Genomic DNA, 15,228 nt, shown 5'->3' on the forward strand with positions numbered 1-15,228 from the left:
GGCTAACAGCTGGGCCATGACTGGACCTGTGATTCACAGACAATGAAAAAGTAAAACCTAAGTCTTGATTCTGAATCTCAAAACTTACTTTACTTACAAAGATGATTTCTCTTCTTCCTTGCACGAATTATTAAGCTCTAAAGAGAACTGGGTAGATTTCTGGAGAGGCGGGTGGGGATTTTGTTTGGATTTTCCGGAGGTTGTTGATATCATTGTGGTTTTTTTTTTCATAAGTTTGATAAGAATTGACAAAAAAGCAAATGAGCTAATGATATGTTTGTGCTCTGGCTGTGTTCAAAAGGTTGCAGCTGTGTCAATAGCTTGAAGCTGTGGAGTTGGGTTTTGAAGCCAACTCAATTTTTGTGTGTTGGGCTGAAGAGCAGATAGAGATGGAGAGGTCTCCTGGGGAGACTCCTTCGAATGTCCCACCAATCTCGTGTCTCATCTCCCTTCTGTTCATGTCTCTTGCATTCTTTTCTTTTCAACTCTAGGATTGTATTGTTTGTTAGGCGCTTTTGGTTGTTAACAATTATACAAGCGCAATGGATGTAAGCCGGTGTATGGATCACCCTGGTTTAATATTATACCCTATAAAGGCCTTTTCTCATGCCACTTTATGCCTGTTTGTAACATGTTCCATTTGCATTATCATCACCCCATGTGGATACCAGAGACAGTATAGCCTAATATGCTGCATGTTAGTTATAGACAGCAGGATTGTCACTGGACTGCGAGCTCTTTGAGGGGAAGGGCTCTAAGCCATCTTTGTTCAGTATCTCCATTTTCCAGCCCAAGGCCTGGTACAAAGAAGGATCTTAGTAAATGTTGAGTGAAGGGATGTGCAAGGAGCTAAGGGACAGCTCTAGGGAGGCAGCTCAATTAGCAATGTGTCTGTCACAAAAAGCATGAGGACCTGAGTTTGCATCCCCATCACCCATGTAATAAATGGGCATGGCAGGGCATGCATGTAATTCCAGAACTGGGGGGGCAGAGACAGGTTGATTCTTAGGGTTCGCTGGTCAGCCATTCCAGTGAAATCAGTGATCGTGAGAGACCCTACACCCAAAACTAAGGTGGAGAGAAACAGACATTTGATGTTGTCCACTGTCTTCCACATGCATGAACAAACACACATCCACACCATGAGTGTGTACACACACACACACACACACACACACACACACACACACACACACATCCACCATGAACACATACTCTTAGTGACAAGAATGATGAGGAACAATATATATTATCACCAACAGAAAGGAAAAAAATCACATGTATCATATAGAATTGTCATGAGTGGGATTCTACAAACAAACCAGTCCCTGGGGAAAGGAGAGTTACGTTGGAAAATGCCAAGAAATGAGGAGGTCTGGAGGAAGGAAGAGCCAGAGACTGTAGATCATCCATACTACTGTTTGGTGGGTGCTTTAAGGTGGACAGATGGATGCTTATTTTCTGGCCTCTTAATGGAACAGATGAGGGAGCAGGCTTCAATATGAGTCTGGGGGAATACACTGGTCTCTTAGTCACTATTTTCTTGCTGTGAAGAGACATTGTGACCAAGGCAACTATTATAAAAGAAACATTTAAATGGGGTTGGCTTACAGTTTCAGAGGCTTAGTCATTTACCAACATGGCTGGAAATGTGGCAGCAGGCATGACAGACAGACATGTGCTGGAGAAGGAGTTGGGAGCTTTGTCCTGATTTGTAGATAGCAAGAGAGAGAGAGAGAGAGAGAGAGAGAGAGAGAGAGAGAGAGAGAGAGAGAGAGAGAGAAAGACAGAGAGAGACAGAGAGAGAGAGAGAGACAGAGACAGAAAGAGAGATTGAGAAACAGAGACAGAGAGAGATTAAGAAAGAGAGCCAGACAGAGACAGACATAGACAGAGACAAAAGAGAGAGATAGGAACCTTATCCTGGCATGGGCTTTCCTGAAACCTCAACACCTCCCCACCCCTGGTTACACACTTCCTCCAACAAAGCCACAACTCCCAATCCTCCCAGTCCTTTCAAATAGTTCCACTCCTTGGTGACTAAGCATTCAAATACACGAGCTTATGGAGGCCGTTCTTACTCAGGCCTCCACACTGGGTAAGCTTTAAAACTGAACTGATAGAGAACAGCTTCTCAAAGAATTTTGATACTTCTGCTTCCAGCTGAAACCAGGAAATTCAGAGGCAGCAAAAATGAAAACAAGAAAAACCTTTATGGAAATTTTGAACCTAGAAAAGGTTTGGTCTGAGTTCAAAAGGAAAATCTGGGTTGGCTTATGCCCCCTCAAGTACTATTGCTGGATTTGCTGGCTTTTAATTTGTTTATTAGATTTTATTTATTGAATAACATTATGGTACATTCTGATTCATAAGTGTGGACCCCCAAGTTTGGCAGCTTAAGCGAGGCTTCTCCATTTATTGCCAGGCTCAGGAAGCCAGACTACCCAGAAGTTGCTTTGTGGTGTGATAGCATTGGCCACTCTGCCACAAATCAGCAGTTCTACTTGGGAGGGTTTGGCGGAGTATTGCGTGAACATTTTTTCTCCACTACTTGCATAGAAGGGTAGCACTTTAATTAAAGCAACATGTATACATAATTTAATAAGTGCTTGCCAGATTTTCTTTAATAAAAATTATAGTAAAAGCAGGTTTCATTCTAAATCACTTAGGAATTTCGATGTCTCTAAGCTTTGATCTCTAAATATATGGATGTGCAGGGACCCCAGTTTCCATGAATTTATGGACAAGCCAAGCTCCGGGCTTTTCTATGGGTTGCAATAAAGGTTTGAGTACTGAATTCTCATCTTTCACCTCAAAGAGTAAATATGGATTCAGTGATCATCTTCCTTAAAGGAGCCTAACTCTGCATTCAGGGGTCTTAAGTGAGTTTTTTGGTAATAGATGGATGTCTCATTTGTATTTGAGGGACCCATTTGAATGCCTGCTTCTGTTATCTATACATGTTCCTTTAAGTCCATGCCTAAAGACAAAGCTGCTAACTACTCTCTTTTTATGCTGAAATAATGTACATTTCAATTGTAGTTCATAAGTAATGGTAAGAAGAAACTTCTTAACTGAGTCCTTGACTAACCCAATAAACCTCTTCAGGGGTCAAATCATTTCATTATATAAAATCCAATCTTATTAGCTCTCTGTTTAGCTGACTTATCTCAATTTTTACTGTATGTTTCCTTTTTATACAGACCTTTAAATCTGACAATTTCAAAAAGCATCTTTATAGCTATAGCATTTATATTATTGTTTTGACCCTTGGTAAGGTGATCAGATAAACCACAGAAGTGTTAGGAACACTAACTTGATCGCTGTCTTATTAATAAGTAAGCTAGCAAACTGTAGGCAACGTGATTCTCTTCCAATATTTCACAGTTGGTGTAAGGTTGATTATATATTGAATACAGTTTTTTTTTTCTTTTCTTTCTTTCTTAGAGAGACATCTCCTGTATGGACGACCTGCAGTGCTTTATCGGACTAGATACAATATCTTATACCACACGGATTTTGAAAGTGGTTATAGTGAAATATTCTTTATGCCTCTCTGGACATCATATACCATCTCTAAGCAGGTCATTGAGAAAACTGGGGCTTATACTCTTTATTTGATATAATAAGTGTTTTGATGAATAGATTTGGCCTTAATTTTTTGTGTTTGAAGAAAACTTCTGCTGCATCTATTGTAATATTATTCATTTATTTTTGTGTATGAATGTATGCATGTTCACATGTGCCATGGTATGCCCTTGTAAGTGGAAAAGCAGTTTATGGAGTTGGTTTTTTCTATCCATCCTGTTTTTTTTTTTTGGCTTGTTTTAATAGATAATAATTTTTAGAGCAGTTCTCAGTTAGCAGTCAGTTTTAGTGAGAAGTAGCAAGAATATATATATATATATATATATATATATATATATATGTATATGTATAGCCATAGTCAACCTGACTTCACTTTCAGCATATTCTTCGTATTTCATTTTACCTTTTAAGTATGCCAAGTAATACCAAGAATTAAAAAACAATTAGATTTTCTTATTTTGTTTTATGTGTGAGTGTTTTTGCCTGATGTATGTATGTGCAGCCTGTGCCTCAGAAGTCAGAGGGCATAGGATCTCCTAGAACTGGATTTATGGATGGTTGTGGAATCACCATGTGGGTGATGGGACCCGAACCCAAGTCCTCTGCAATAGCACCAAGTGCTGTAAACTGCTGAGCAATCTCTCTAGCCCCCGTTTGTATTTTAATAAAAAAGTTTTTTTTATTGGAGTTTCAGTTTCATGAGGAGGAGATACATAGCCATAGATCACAAATTAGCACAACTTGTTTTGTAGTTGATATATATATATATGTATTTGATATATCAAGTATATATACTTAGAAATATATTTTCAACTTGTAAATGTAAATGATAAGAATACTACTTCCCCAACGATTTAGTTAATTTCTAATGTGTGTGCGTACATGCAAGTGTACACACACACACACACACACACACACACACACACACACACACACACAGAGAGAGAGAGAGAGAGAGAGAGAGAGAGAGAGAGGGAGGGAGATACACAGAAGGGGTGTGTGTGTGTGTGTGTGTGTGTGTGTGTGTGTGTATGTGTGTGTATAGATGCCATCCACCTCAATTTTTTGAGACAGAGTCTCATACTTTGGCGTTTACCTAGTAGGCTAAGCTGGGTGGCCAAAACCCAGCGGGGACCAGCCTGTCTGCTTCCTCAGCGCTGGGATTGCGAATGTGCCCAATGTACCTAACTTTTTACTTGGGTTCTGAGGATTCAACTCAGGTTCTCACATGTTTGCCAGCCTAGTGCTTTACCGACTGAGCTGTCTTCACAGCATGGGTCTATTATTTTATAGAGCATTTGATTGGCTTTTGTTGTTTGGCTTTTGAGACAGAGTCTTGGTATATAACCTTAGCTAATCTGGAATTTGCTATACAGACCTGGCTGGCTATAAACTTGTGAGCAGTCTTCTGGACTCTGCCTCTTGAAATATGGGATTTTATATGTGCCCATCGGTGGGCTTTCGTTCTTCAGTGACCTTTTCAACAGTAGGATTTGTACTTCATGTGTTGTTCAACTTCAGACTTTGATAAAAAATATTTCACTGCAGAAAACAAAGAGATTGAGAATTATTGGCTTATTGTATCTTTTTTAAATGACTTTTGAAATGGACTTAGAATATCAGATTATGAACTAGGGTAAGCTTGCAAGTTTGGGTTTGAGCTGTTCATAATAAAGACTCTAGCTTTGTTCATGCCATTGGTCTTATCTCTGAAAGAGCATCAGTGAGTGTCTCTTACTCTATACACAGGCTGAGGTCTCCAGCATCCCGGAGCATCTGACCAACTGTGTTCGCCCTGATGTTCGCGTGTCTCCAGGATTCAGTCAGAACTGTTTGGCCTATAAAAATGATAAACAGATGTCGTATGGATTCCTTTTTCCTCCTTGTGAGTTGCAGTGTGTCTGGGTCTGATTACTGTGTGTGTGTGTGTGTGTGTGTGTGTGTGTGTGTGTGTGTGTGTGTGCACATGTGCACAGGTGTGTCGGTGGGAGTATAATCCGAAGTTTGAAGTCCGCTGGTTAGGGTTTCCGTGGTCCATGGGAAAGCACTTGGGAGACTGAAATTCTCCCAAAATGGAGCCTGAAAATGACCAGCTTTCAAACATCCTGATCTGGAAAAATCTCAAGTATAGGGAGGAGACCTTGTTCTCCTTCATGTTGTTAAAGGGGAATATGAAAGAAATGGTAAGTTATGAGGACATTAATTCTTACTTAAGAAGGGTTTTTTTGTTTGACTGTTCCATACGTTCAGATGATGTGTTTTTGTCATTTTTACCCCTCACTGCCCTCTGTCCCCCTGTCTCCTGCTGGGAGTCTTCTTCTCACCCAATCTCCCTCCTATTTCCACGTCCTCTTTTTGTGTGTGGCCCACTGAGTTTAATAAGAGTCATTTGCCTGAGCGTGGGTGGGAGGCTATTTAGTGGCTCAGTCCTGCAGAGGTGATTTCCTAAAAACAATTATGTCTTATTACCTTAATGACATTTTTTCAGAGTCTCAGTTAGAATAACGGAATCAGAGAACTATAGACTCAGGAACTCTGTAGGAGGAAAAGGGCTGCAAATACTTTCTGAGAGCTGTTGAGGGGAGAGAAGCGACAGTGAGAGGGAAGCCGGAAGTGTCTAATGGGGGAGATAAGTGGAAATAAAAGCAGATCCGCTGGCTTCAAGCTGTTTGGGTTGGCCTGGGAGACTGCTCTTCTATGATGTCAACATCGGTAAGCAATGTATTCTGTTGGCTTTCCTCATGTTTAGATCTGAGCTCTTCCCCAGAAGCTAAATATGATGCATTCCTTGTAACCAACATGGTCCCAATGTATCCCGCTTTCAAACGTAAGTATAATATTTACCCAGTAAACGGTTACTTAGAAAATAAATACTTTAAATTTACCACTTACCGTTTTTACCTCCATGCTGATTTTAATAATACCTTGCAAGTGTTCAGCTTTTATACCTTTTGAAGACCTTGCGTATGAATTCTCTACAGTTGCCCCGCCTGGGGGAGAAGTTGGAGAGTCATCTAGCCCTTGTTTAGAATTAGGAAACTGACATCATAAAAAGTGACCCAGGTCATGAGTGGAAGAGCTAAACTAAACCACGTTCTAACCTGCAGTTCTTTCCGTTTTAATGTTTATTATTTTTATGATGGACTGTTACTGAATTTTAGAGGTCACTTGCACCCTTTACAGCATCTATATTTATGTGTTGAACATGTCTGCAAAGGCCAGGTACAATCTCTTCCTTTAGGGTGCTTATGTTTTCTGAATGTTGACCCTAAAATCCAGAAGAAGATTATGAATATTCTTGTTTATTTCAGAGTACTAAATCAGATGATTTTAGGGTCATGCAAATTATTATTTTAGCTTCTTTGACCATGTAATTTATTTGTTCACAAGATAAGTATTCGTGAATGATAGTGATTCTGTGAATTGAATAAGCACCATAAACTCTGGCCCTCAAAACCAACTATTAGTCCCTAGAGAGTGTCCATTGGCTATGTAATCATAAAAACGCCATTTTTTTTCAGTACTGGGTATTGAACTCAGAGCCTCACACACATTAGCCACACACCCCACCATGTAGCTATAGTCCTCCGAAGCTTACCCCCTTTTGAGGTGGTATCCCATGCAGCCCATGCTGCCTTTGAACTTGCTGTGAAGCTGAGAACGATCTTCTGTCTTTACCTCCTGGCAGCTGGGCACAGGCGTTTGCTACCACACGTAGTGTATGCAGTGCTGAGAGTGAAGCCTGGACTTGGTGTATGCTAGAAAGACACTCTGCCAACTGAGCTACATTCCCTCGCCCTAGAACTTAGGAAGCTGTATTGTCTGACCTCGAAAGATTTACTTGCCAAATGGCTAAAATACTTCCTCTTCTGCTAACACCGTAACTCTCTCTATCTGGCATGCCCTGCCTCCACGTCTTTGTCTGGGACATACACACTCACTCAGCTTTCAGATCTCGTTTCTTCAACCTCCCCTGGGAACTGTCCCTGACCTACTGGGTCAGGCTTACTGCCTCCCTAGCATTGCCTGCTTTCTCTTATCTCTCCTCTTACAAGTTCATAGTGAAAAACAAAGATAACACTTGAAAGCAGGTCTTGATAAGTCACAGCAACTCTTGGCTCCCGACACTACACTTGAAGCAGGCATCCTGCAGAGTCTTTGTCTGAAACAAGTGTTTTTGTGCACGAAGAACTGATTTGTGTCTTTGCACAGGTATCTGGACTTATTTCCAAAGGGTATTGGTGAAGAAATATGCTTCAGAAAGGAATGGGGTCAATGTAATAAGTGGACCCATTTTTGACTACAATTACAATGGCTTACGTGACACCGAGGATGAAATCCAACAGTGAGTTTTTCCCCCCTGTTCTGTGTGAGATGCCTAAATTTTAGGATGTCACTCAGGGATATTCATATGCTAGAGAACAGTTCATATCCTTAAATATTTTTTCTTTGAATCTCATTATTGAAAATCTTCAGCTGTTTTCAATCTTTGATTAAATGTAGCTTTTAGTAGTTAGAAGAAAATTTCAACTTTTTTTGTGATAGAAAAATATGTCAATCATATTTTTGAAATTGTCATTTATTCTTTAACAATTCCTCAGTGGAAAAATTGTGATTTTAATTTATTTCCGTTGTTTGTGGAGAGTTTTGGATTCTTTCTATTTTCTGAGTCATTATGTCTTATTAGAAAGTTGCATAAAGACTTTGGTTGAATCCAGTTCTCTCTCTCCCCTTGGTACTAATGGGGATATAAAAAGATAAGGTAAACACTGTGCCTAGAAGAGTATGTAGTCTAGTGCATTTATACATGCCCAAATAATCAGAAATCAGCACAGAGTGTGTAAATAATATAGATATTTAGCAAATAAAATGCTATTTTGAAATACAGAAAATTAATTGGATAGACATCAACTTACTCCTTTTTCAGTAATTCAGAAGAGACAGTTCATCTTAATTACATATTTATTGTTGGTCATTTTGATACCTTTTAAACAAAATTAAGTTCATTCATTTTCAAGATTTAGAAAATGTTTAAAATTGTAAGCAAGCTGGGTGAGGGATCTAAATATGTACGCTTTGCTCTACTGGAACGAATAGCACTAGGCTCATCTCCCACTCTTGATGGCTTCCTTTGCACCAAGTTCAGGCTCTCAGTGCAGACTAAAGGTGCTGCTATTCCTTTACAGCCAGTGTCTTGTGACCTTGGACCATTTTCTATACCTGTGAAAGTCATCTTTCTGAAACACAAATCTAAGATTGGCACTCCATATCTCCTAAGCCTTCGATGGAGTATTGCAGCCTAAACCATAGCACCTAAACTCTGTGTCCTGGCACCCACAAACCATCATGATTTGTCTTTTATAGACTTTTTCAGCTCTTTGCTCTACTTCATTATTCTAGTCACCATTTACTGCCTCCAACTCTTCTCTCCAGCCACGTTAGGTTCTTGGAATATCTTTCTCTTTCCGCCAGGTCGAGGCAGGGAGACAATTCCAGGCAGAGAGAATATCATGTTTAAAGTAGGCTAGCAAAGTGTTGTTGTGGGTGAGCATTTTTAAGAGAGAGTTTTGACGTGTCTTGTAATTGTATTTACTTTCCTGGTTCAGGTATGTGGAAGGCAGCTCTATTCCTGTCCCAACTCACTACTATAGCATCATCACCAGCTGCCTGGACTTCACTCAGCCTGCAGACAAGTGTGACGGTCCCCTCTCTGTGTCTTCGTTTATCCTTCCTCACCGACCCGACAATGATGAGAGTTGCAATGTGAGTTCAGAGGCAGGATGTGCTCTCAGATTCAGTTTGTTTCTTAACTTGTATGAAGCATATGGATCACCCAACCAAATGGAAAGGGGAAATGACTCATGTAGAACTTCACTGAATATATAGGGACCTGGAATTCTATAACAATAATTTTATAGTTTTCATTTAGTGTGTGGTGTGTTCTGCATATATGTATACATTTAACACAGTTCTATTTATATGCTCAATTTTGACAAATGATGAAGTGCCCATGTTTTTATCTTCAGACAGATTATCTTTTGTTACTAGTTATGGGAAGGTATAACAGTCATTTAATAGCACAGAAGACCCCTGTATTGTTTATTTTCACACAGAGAGAGCTAGGAAGCTGAATGATACATTGAAAAGGTCCTTAACAGATGCTGGAGAGATGGTTCAGTGGTTATGAGCACTGGCTGCCCTTCTAGAGGCCCAGAGGTCAACTCCCAGCAACCATGTTATGACTCACGACCATCTGGAACTCCAACCCCAGGGCCACCTGGCCTCTGTAGACACAGCAGGCATACACCTGGTATACAGACATCCATGCAAACAAACTACTCATACTATAAAATAAATAAGATGTATTAAATTTTAAAAAGGAAAAGCCCTCAGCAGGAAGACAGGCCATGCTGTGTGCACAGAGTGAAAACTCAGGGACAAATCATATTTTCTCTTCATATACATTTATTGTGATGTAAACTCTTTGCTGCAAGCTTTTGTTTAGAAGTAATAGCCGATATGCTTTTATTTCACTAATAGTAGGAGCAGGGATAGAATCTGTAGAATGGGATTGTCAATCAACAAATTACACTCAAATTCCTAAATTGTGTAGTGTTCTAGAAGAAAAAAAAAAACACTGTTAGCCGTAGCCATGGGCTCCTAGGCAGCCTGCCATATAAGGCTGAAAATAAAATGTGAATAGAAATAACTACATTAAGAAGTAAAAGGCCAGCTGGGAGCAGTCGTGCATGGCTTTAATCCCAGCATCTGGGAGACAGAGACAGGCAGATCTCTATGAGTTCGAGGCCAACCTGGTCTACAAAGTAAGTTCCAGGACAACCAGGGCTGTTATACAGAGAAATCCTGCCTCAAAACACCTAAAATAAAATACCATAACAATTGGTGAAGTCAAGATCATAATCTTCATGCTTTATGGGCAGTGTGGCACTTGGACAGAGGCTTCAATTATGGATGAAGAATTTAGGCAATGAGTGTTCAAAGCAAAATAAAGACTTCAGGAAATAATAGAAATGTAAATTATGGTATAAGAAGCTAGTTATGTTTTTTCTAAAATATGGGATTTGATGGGAGATAATATTTTACACTTGGTAGTAGCCAAAAGGTTAAGAAGTGATGGGTAAAATTTTTAAAAATTGCTTGTTATCAAAAATTTAAAACTATACTGGTAGTCGTATTAATACTGGTTGTAATAGCTGCAGAAGTCATTGTGACCATGTACCGAGTGTTATAATCCAGGTGTTGTGTAGATTTTCTACACATGTTGTTTCTGTCATCTAATCACCCTGTAAGGTCTCTTGTTCTTTCTCCTGCCTTTGTGTTAACTTCTAAGGAACTTACATTTACTAAAAGATGATGCTTAGTTGGTAGGATAGGGAACTTTAAATTCCAAAGATAATTAGCAGATATCTGTAGAGAACTTGGGGAGTTTTTCTTATTGTGCAATTAGATAAGCAAGAAAAAAATCAGAAGGGCAGCATTTTAGGTTTTGCTTTAAGGAGTTTAAGTCGGAGGAGGTTGAAAATGAGGCTCCAAAAGGTATTGGCAAGATTCCTAAGAATGAGGTCACAGAACCGGACCTGGGGTGTGGTCTTTGACACTTGACAAGGAGGCTGGAAGGCAGTGGTATTGTAGCCAGAGGATTGCTGGGGCCCTGCTTGTGGTTGGAAAGGAGGAAGAGGTGGGGAATCTGGAAGTGAGAGACACGCTACCATCACTTCACTGGCTTGATGTTTTCATCGTGGTTGTTCACAGAGGAATGTGGTACCCCTTGTTACATCACTGTGCTTCCCTTGAGAAAACCTCAGTGCTACTAAAAACCTTTTAAGAGGTAAACGAAACACACAAAAATTAAATTCAAAACTGCTCTGAGATTTAAAGGTGAAGTAAAGGTCACATAAACATGTACACATATGGTAGGCTATTTGGAGTTTATCTCAGTTTCTTGGAAATCCTCCAATCACGGCAGGAATGTGTTGATGGGTGAGTTTGGATCCCAGCTTGGCTACTTCTGGCTTCCATGGGCACTGAAGACAGGTGGTGCTGAGACACACATGCAGGCAAAACACTCATACACATAAAAGTAAAAATAGTAAATGGAACTTTAAGAAAGAATGAATGTTCATAGTGCAAAAAACTACGATTGTGGTTTGGGTTGCATTAATATTCTGTTATTTATTTTTAAAGTTTTTTGTCTTTCCTACTTACTTGAATTCTTATCATTCTAGATTGCTGTGATTTTTGAATTAAAAAAACCTTTTCAACTCTGTCCACACATTCACATAACTGCACTTTGAAAGGAAACATTGAACTCACTGACCATTGAAAAATTCAACAAAAGAGCAAACTATGAAAATTCTCCCCAAATATAACCTCATGCTTACCCTGAGGGGTCTTGACCCATCAGGAGACCTCCTACTTTGTTAATTACATGGTTGTGCTGAGGACTGGTCAGTAGCCTTGTGGGTAGAGCTAAATTAGGTTTGACTTTCCTGGGAGTTGCAGAAATCTTGGGTAGGTTAGGCCAGAGGGTAGGTTATGAAAGGTCCAAATCCTAGCATCTGCCTGCAAAGCCATTTCTACACTTTGCCTGGAATGGCCAGGCATTGGTTTCCTGAACCAACAAGCTCACGGTACATATTTAGACTTGGCATGAGCTGCTGTCACCCTTGGTCCAGGTCTGCGTGGCTTGGAGCTTTCTGAGAAAACCTTTGCGGGTTCACGGGCCTCAGTGGCTGGTTCAGTAAGATCACTAGTGGTCAAGAGTTAGGTGGGGGCATGTCTGAACATTCTTGGCCCTGGGCTATGCAGCACCCGGTAAATGTCTCTAAAGACTCTCGCAGGACATTTCTGTTCAGAGGCATTAGGTAGTGATGTTATTTGTGAAGGCCTTCCTGCCCCTGGCTACTAATGAAGAGAGACTTTGGCTTCATAGGATGCTTGGATCTTATTATGTCACGCTCCCCCACATGGTTCCTCCAAACTGAAATATTTTTGAGATGTGAGGGTTGCTTTCATCTTTTAGTATCTTTTAATTTCAAATTAGACATGGAATACATTGTTCTGTCATTCTGCATGGTTTTAGCGTGGAGTTTTGCCAATGAGGTTATCACATGAGCAGCTGAGGCCAAAGGAGATTCCCTTCCTTTTTTCAGTGGTCTTACTATTGACTCATTTTTCTTTTCTTTTTTTTTTTACTTTCTTCCTCTCCCTTGAATTCTTTTTCTACCTTCCAGCGAGCCTGTGAAGTAAACATTAATACACTTGTGAATTTAGGAAGCTTAGGGCAGTCAGTAGCTTTACCAAGTCACGGAAGCAAGGAAATGGTGGGGCCACAGTTCCAACTAAGACTTTTTGGGCCCCAAAGTACCAAATATATCAACTGACCTGTTTCAAGCTGAACTCAGATAGTAATTAACTGCCATCGACTAGATGGTTGATGGATATGATGGGTCTTCTGAGAAGCCTTGGGATACACACTTAGTTTCCTATATACACTTAGGTACCACCAGTTCTCTGTTTGTTTTATGAGATAGAAGAGCATTCCAGGTTAAGTGTGTGCTGATCTCAACCCTACGTTTGACGGCTGAGAAGAAACACAACTGATCAGGTTCTGCCGGATTAATGATTTTCCTGATTTTGTTTTGTGTTTTGAGAACCTAGTGAGAACTACACCTCTTCACACCACGTTTCTCATTTGTTTGGCACAACTTATTATTGCCGAAAATGTTTAAAGCCTAGAGCAGGAATTTGTGGTGAATTCCTGACAGGAATTCAGCAGAGACAGGAAGGTCAGGCGGGAACACCATGCTGTGGGTCTGTGTGTAAAAGTGGAAAATGACCATGTAGATCATCTCTTCTAGAAAAAAATCTAATTGCTTCATTTCCCTTGCAGAGTTCAGAGGATGAGTCAAAGTGGGTAGAGGAACTCATGAAGATGCACACAGCTCGGGTCCGGGACATTGAGCATCTCACCGGTTTGGACTTTTACCGGAAGACTAGCCGTAGCTATTCAGAAATTCTGACCCTCAAGACATACCTGCATACATATGAGAGCGAGATTTAACTTTCTGGGCATGTGCAGTGTAGTCTCAACAACTGGTGTATATTTTTATATTGTGTTTGTATTTATTAATTTGAAGCAGGACATAAAAAACACTTAGTATTTTAATCCTATACCAAATCTGACATATTAAGCCTGAATGACTCTGCTATTTTTCCTCTAATGCTTGATTTAGACAGAGTTGTGTTCTGAGAAGAGCTTGTAGAGAACACTGTAGCTTGTGATCCAGGTAGAAGCTTCCACATGGTGCTGCAGATCGAATATTTGCATTGAGGAAATATTAATTTTCCAGCGCACAGTCACCCCACGTGTGGTCCTGTTCTGTATTGGAATACTGATTTTGTAAAGTTGCATTTATCTGCTGTTAACTCCAACAAACATATTTAAGCCTTATAGACCAATCTTAAATATAATAAATCACACATTCAGATTTTCCTTGGTTCTGTGTGGTCTTTGTTTAATTTTTGAATCTGGGGGTTTTACTTCATGTGCATGCATGCCCATGAGGAACACATTTCTTGCATTGAGTCCCCTTCCCATCTGCTTCCTTGTTAATTAACTATATGATGGTATAGGTACATCCACTGGGGACTCAGAAAGGCAGAGAGAAAATGCACTAGAACAGGGAAAAACTTAATTGTTTCATAAGGTGTTTCAAACTGGAAGAACAGTCTCTTTTGGTGAGTTCAGCTCAAAACTCCCAATAGTAGGTTCAACCTTAACTGTTTTGTAGGGCTAAGGATATAGCTAGCATTGAATGAACATATGCAAGACACTGTGTTCAGTTCCCTGTTTACAGTAATAAAAACTGTATTAAGCATATATTCCGCACAAATCATCCACCTAGCAACCATCAAGAATGTACACAGAAGAAAGTAAGTTGAGCTCTAGTCATAAACATACAATCAGCCAACCAAGTTAGAGAAAAAAAAATGCGGAAGGCAAGGTATTAGTCACAGTACAATGTCAGAAGAATATGAATGTGATTTAAAAGCACACAGCTATGGCTTCAGATAATATTGATGTACAGAGCAAAGAGGTCATTAAATGCTGCCAATCACATTATGGAGAGAGATGTAGTTGCCTTGTTAATGTTGTCAATAACATTGTCACATTTCCAATAACTGCCATTATTATTATTATTATTATTATTATTGTTTTATATTAAATAGAAGTACATAGCTTTAGTTCCACTGTGGTGGTAATCACAATTGGTCCTTTGGTAGATGTAATAGGTTTTTAAAGCTTTACCAACATCCCTTTAAAATGCATTAATGGTACTGGGAGTATGTGAAAATTTACATAAGTAGTAGAGAAAGATTGACACTTGAAGCAGGACCACAAGTCTACTTTGGAAGAATTGATTATGGGCTTACTAAATTTAGCTACATTTATTGGGCACCAACTGTTGCTGGCATGTCTCTGATACTTTGTATGCCTTGTGTCTAAACACTGAAACACAGGAAGGAAACCTAGGGAAGATTTTTATGGCTAAGGAAAGAATGAGGTGTGAGTGGTAAGTGGGCTTGGAGTTTGGGAGAGAGCAAGCAGGGTAGAAA

At 39.8% G+C, this 15,228-nt stretch overlaps 1 protein-coding gene across 10 annotated transcripts in view; it reads left to right on the forward strand.

Annotated features, from left to right (window-relative positions):
- The window catches only part of Enpp2 (ectonucleotide pyrophosphatase/phosphodiesterase 2), a 113,725-nt gene extending 99,623 nt beyond the window's left edge, over positions 1-14,102 (forward strand). For 5 of the 10 annotated variants that reach the window (XM_076555773.1, XM_076555772.1, XM_042265488.2 and 2 more), the window contains 6 exons: positions 3,448-3,584; positions 5,338-5,473; positions 6,338-6,415; positions 7,801-7,933; positions 9,195-9,351; positions 13,502-14,102. In XM_076555773.1, the coding sequence (XP_076411888.1) occupies positions 3,448-3,584; positions 5,338-5,473; positions 6,338-6,415; positions 7,801-7,933; positions 9,195-9,351; positions 13,502-13,672 (812 nt within the window). In that variant the 3' untranslated portion in view covers positions 13,673-14,102. Of the gene's footprint in view, positions 1-2,163; positions 2,239-3,447; positions 3,585-5,337; positions 5,474-6,337; positions 6,416-7,800; positions 7,934-9,194; positions 9,352-13,501 lie in introns of all 10 variants that reach the window. The other 5 variants (XM_076555769.1, XM_076555770.1, XM_042265491.2 and 2 more) reach the window with 2 other exon arrangements.
- The last annotated feature ends 1,126 nt before the right edge of the window (positions 14,103-15,228 follow it).

This window comes from Peromyscus maniculatus, chromosome 20 (assembly GCF_049852395.1).
Source record: "Peromyscus maniculatus bairdii isolate BWxNUB_F1_BW_parent chromosome 20, HU_Pman_BW_mat_3.1, whole genome shotgun sequence".
Classification (NCBI taxonomy): domain Eukaryota; kingdom Metazoa; phylum Chordata; class Mammalia; order Rodentia; family Cricetidae; genus Peromyscus; species Peromyscus maniculatus.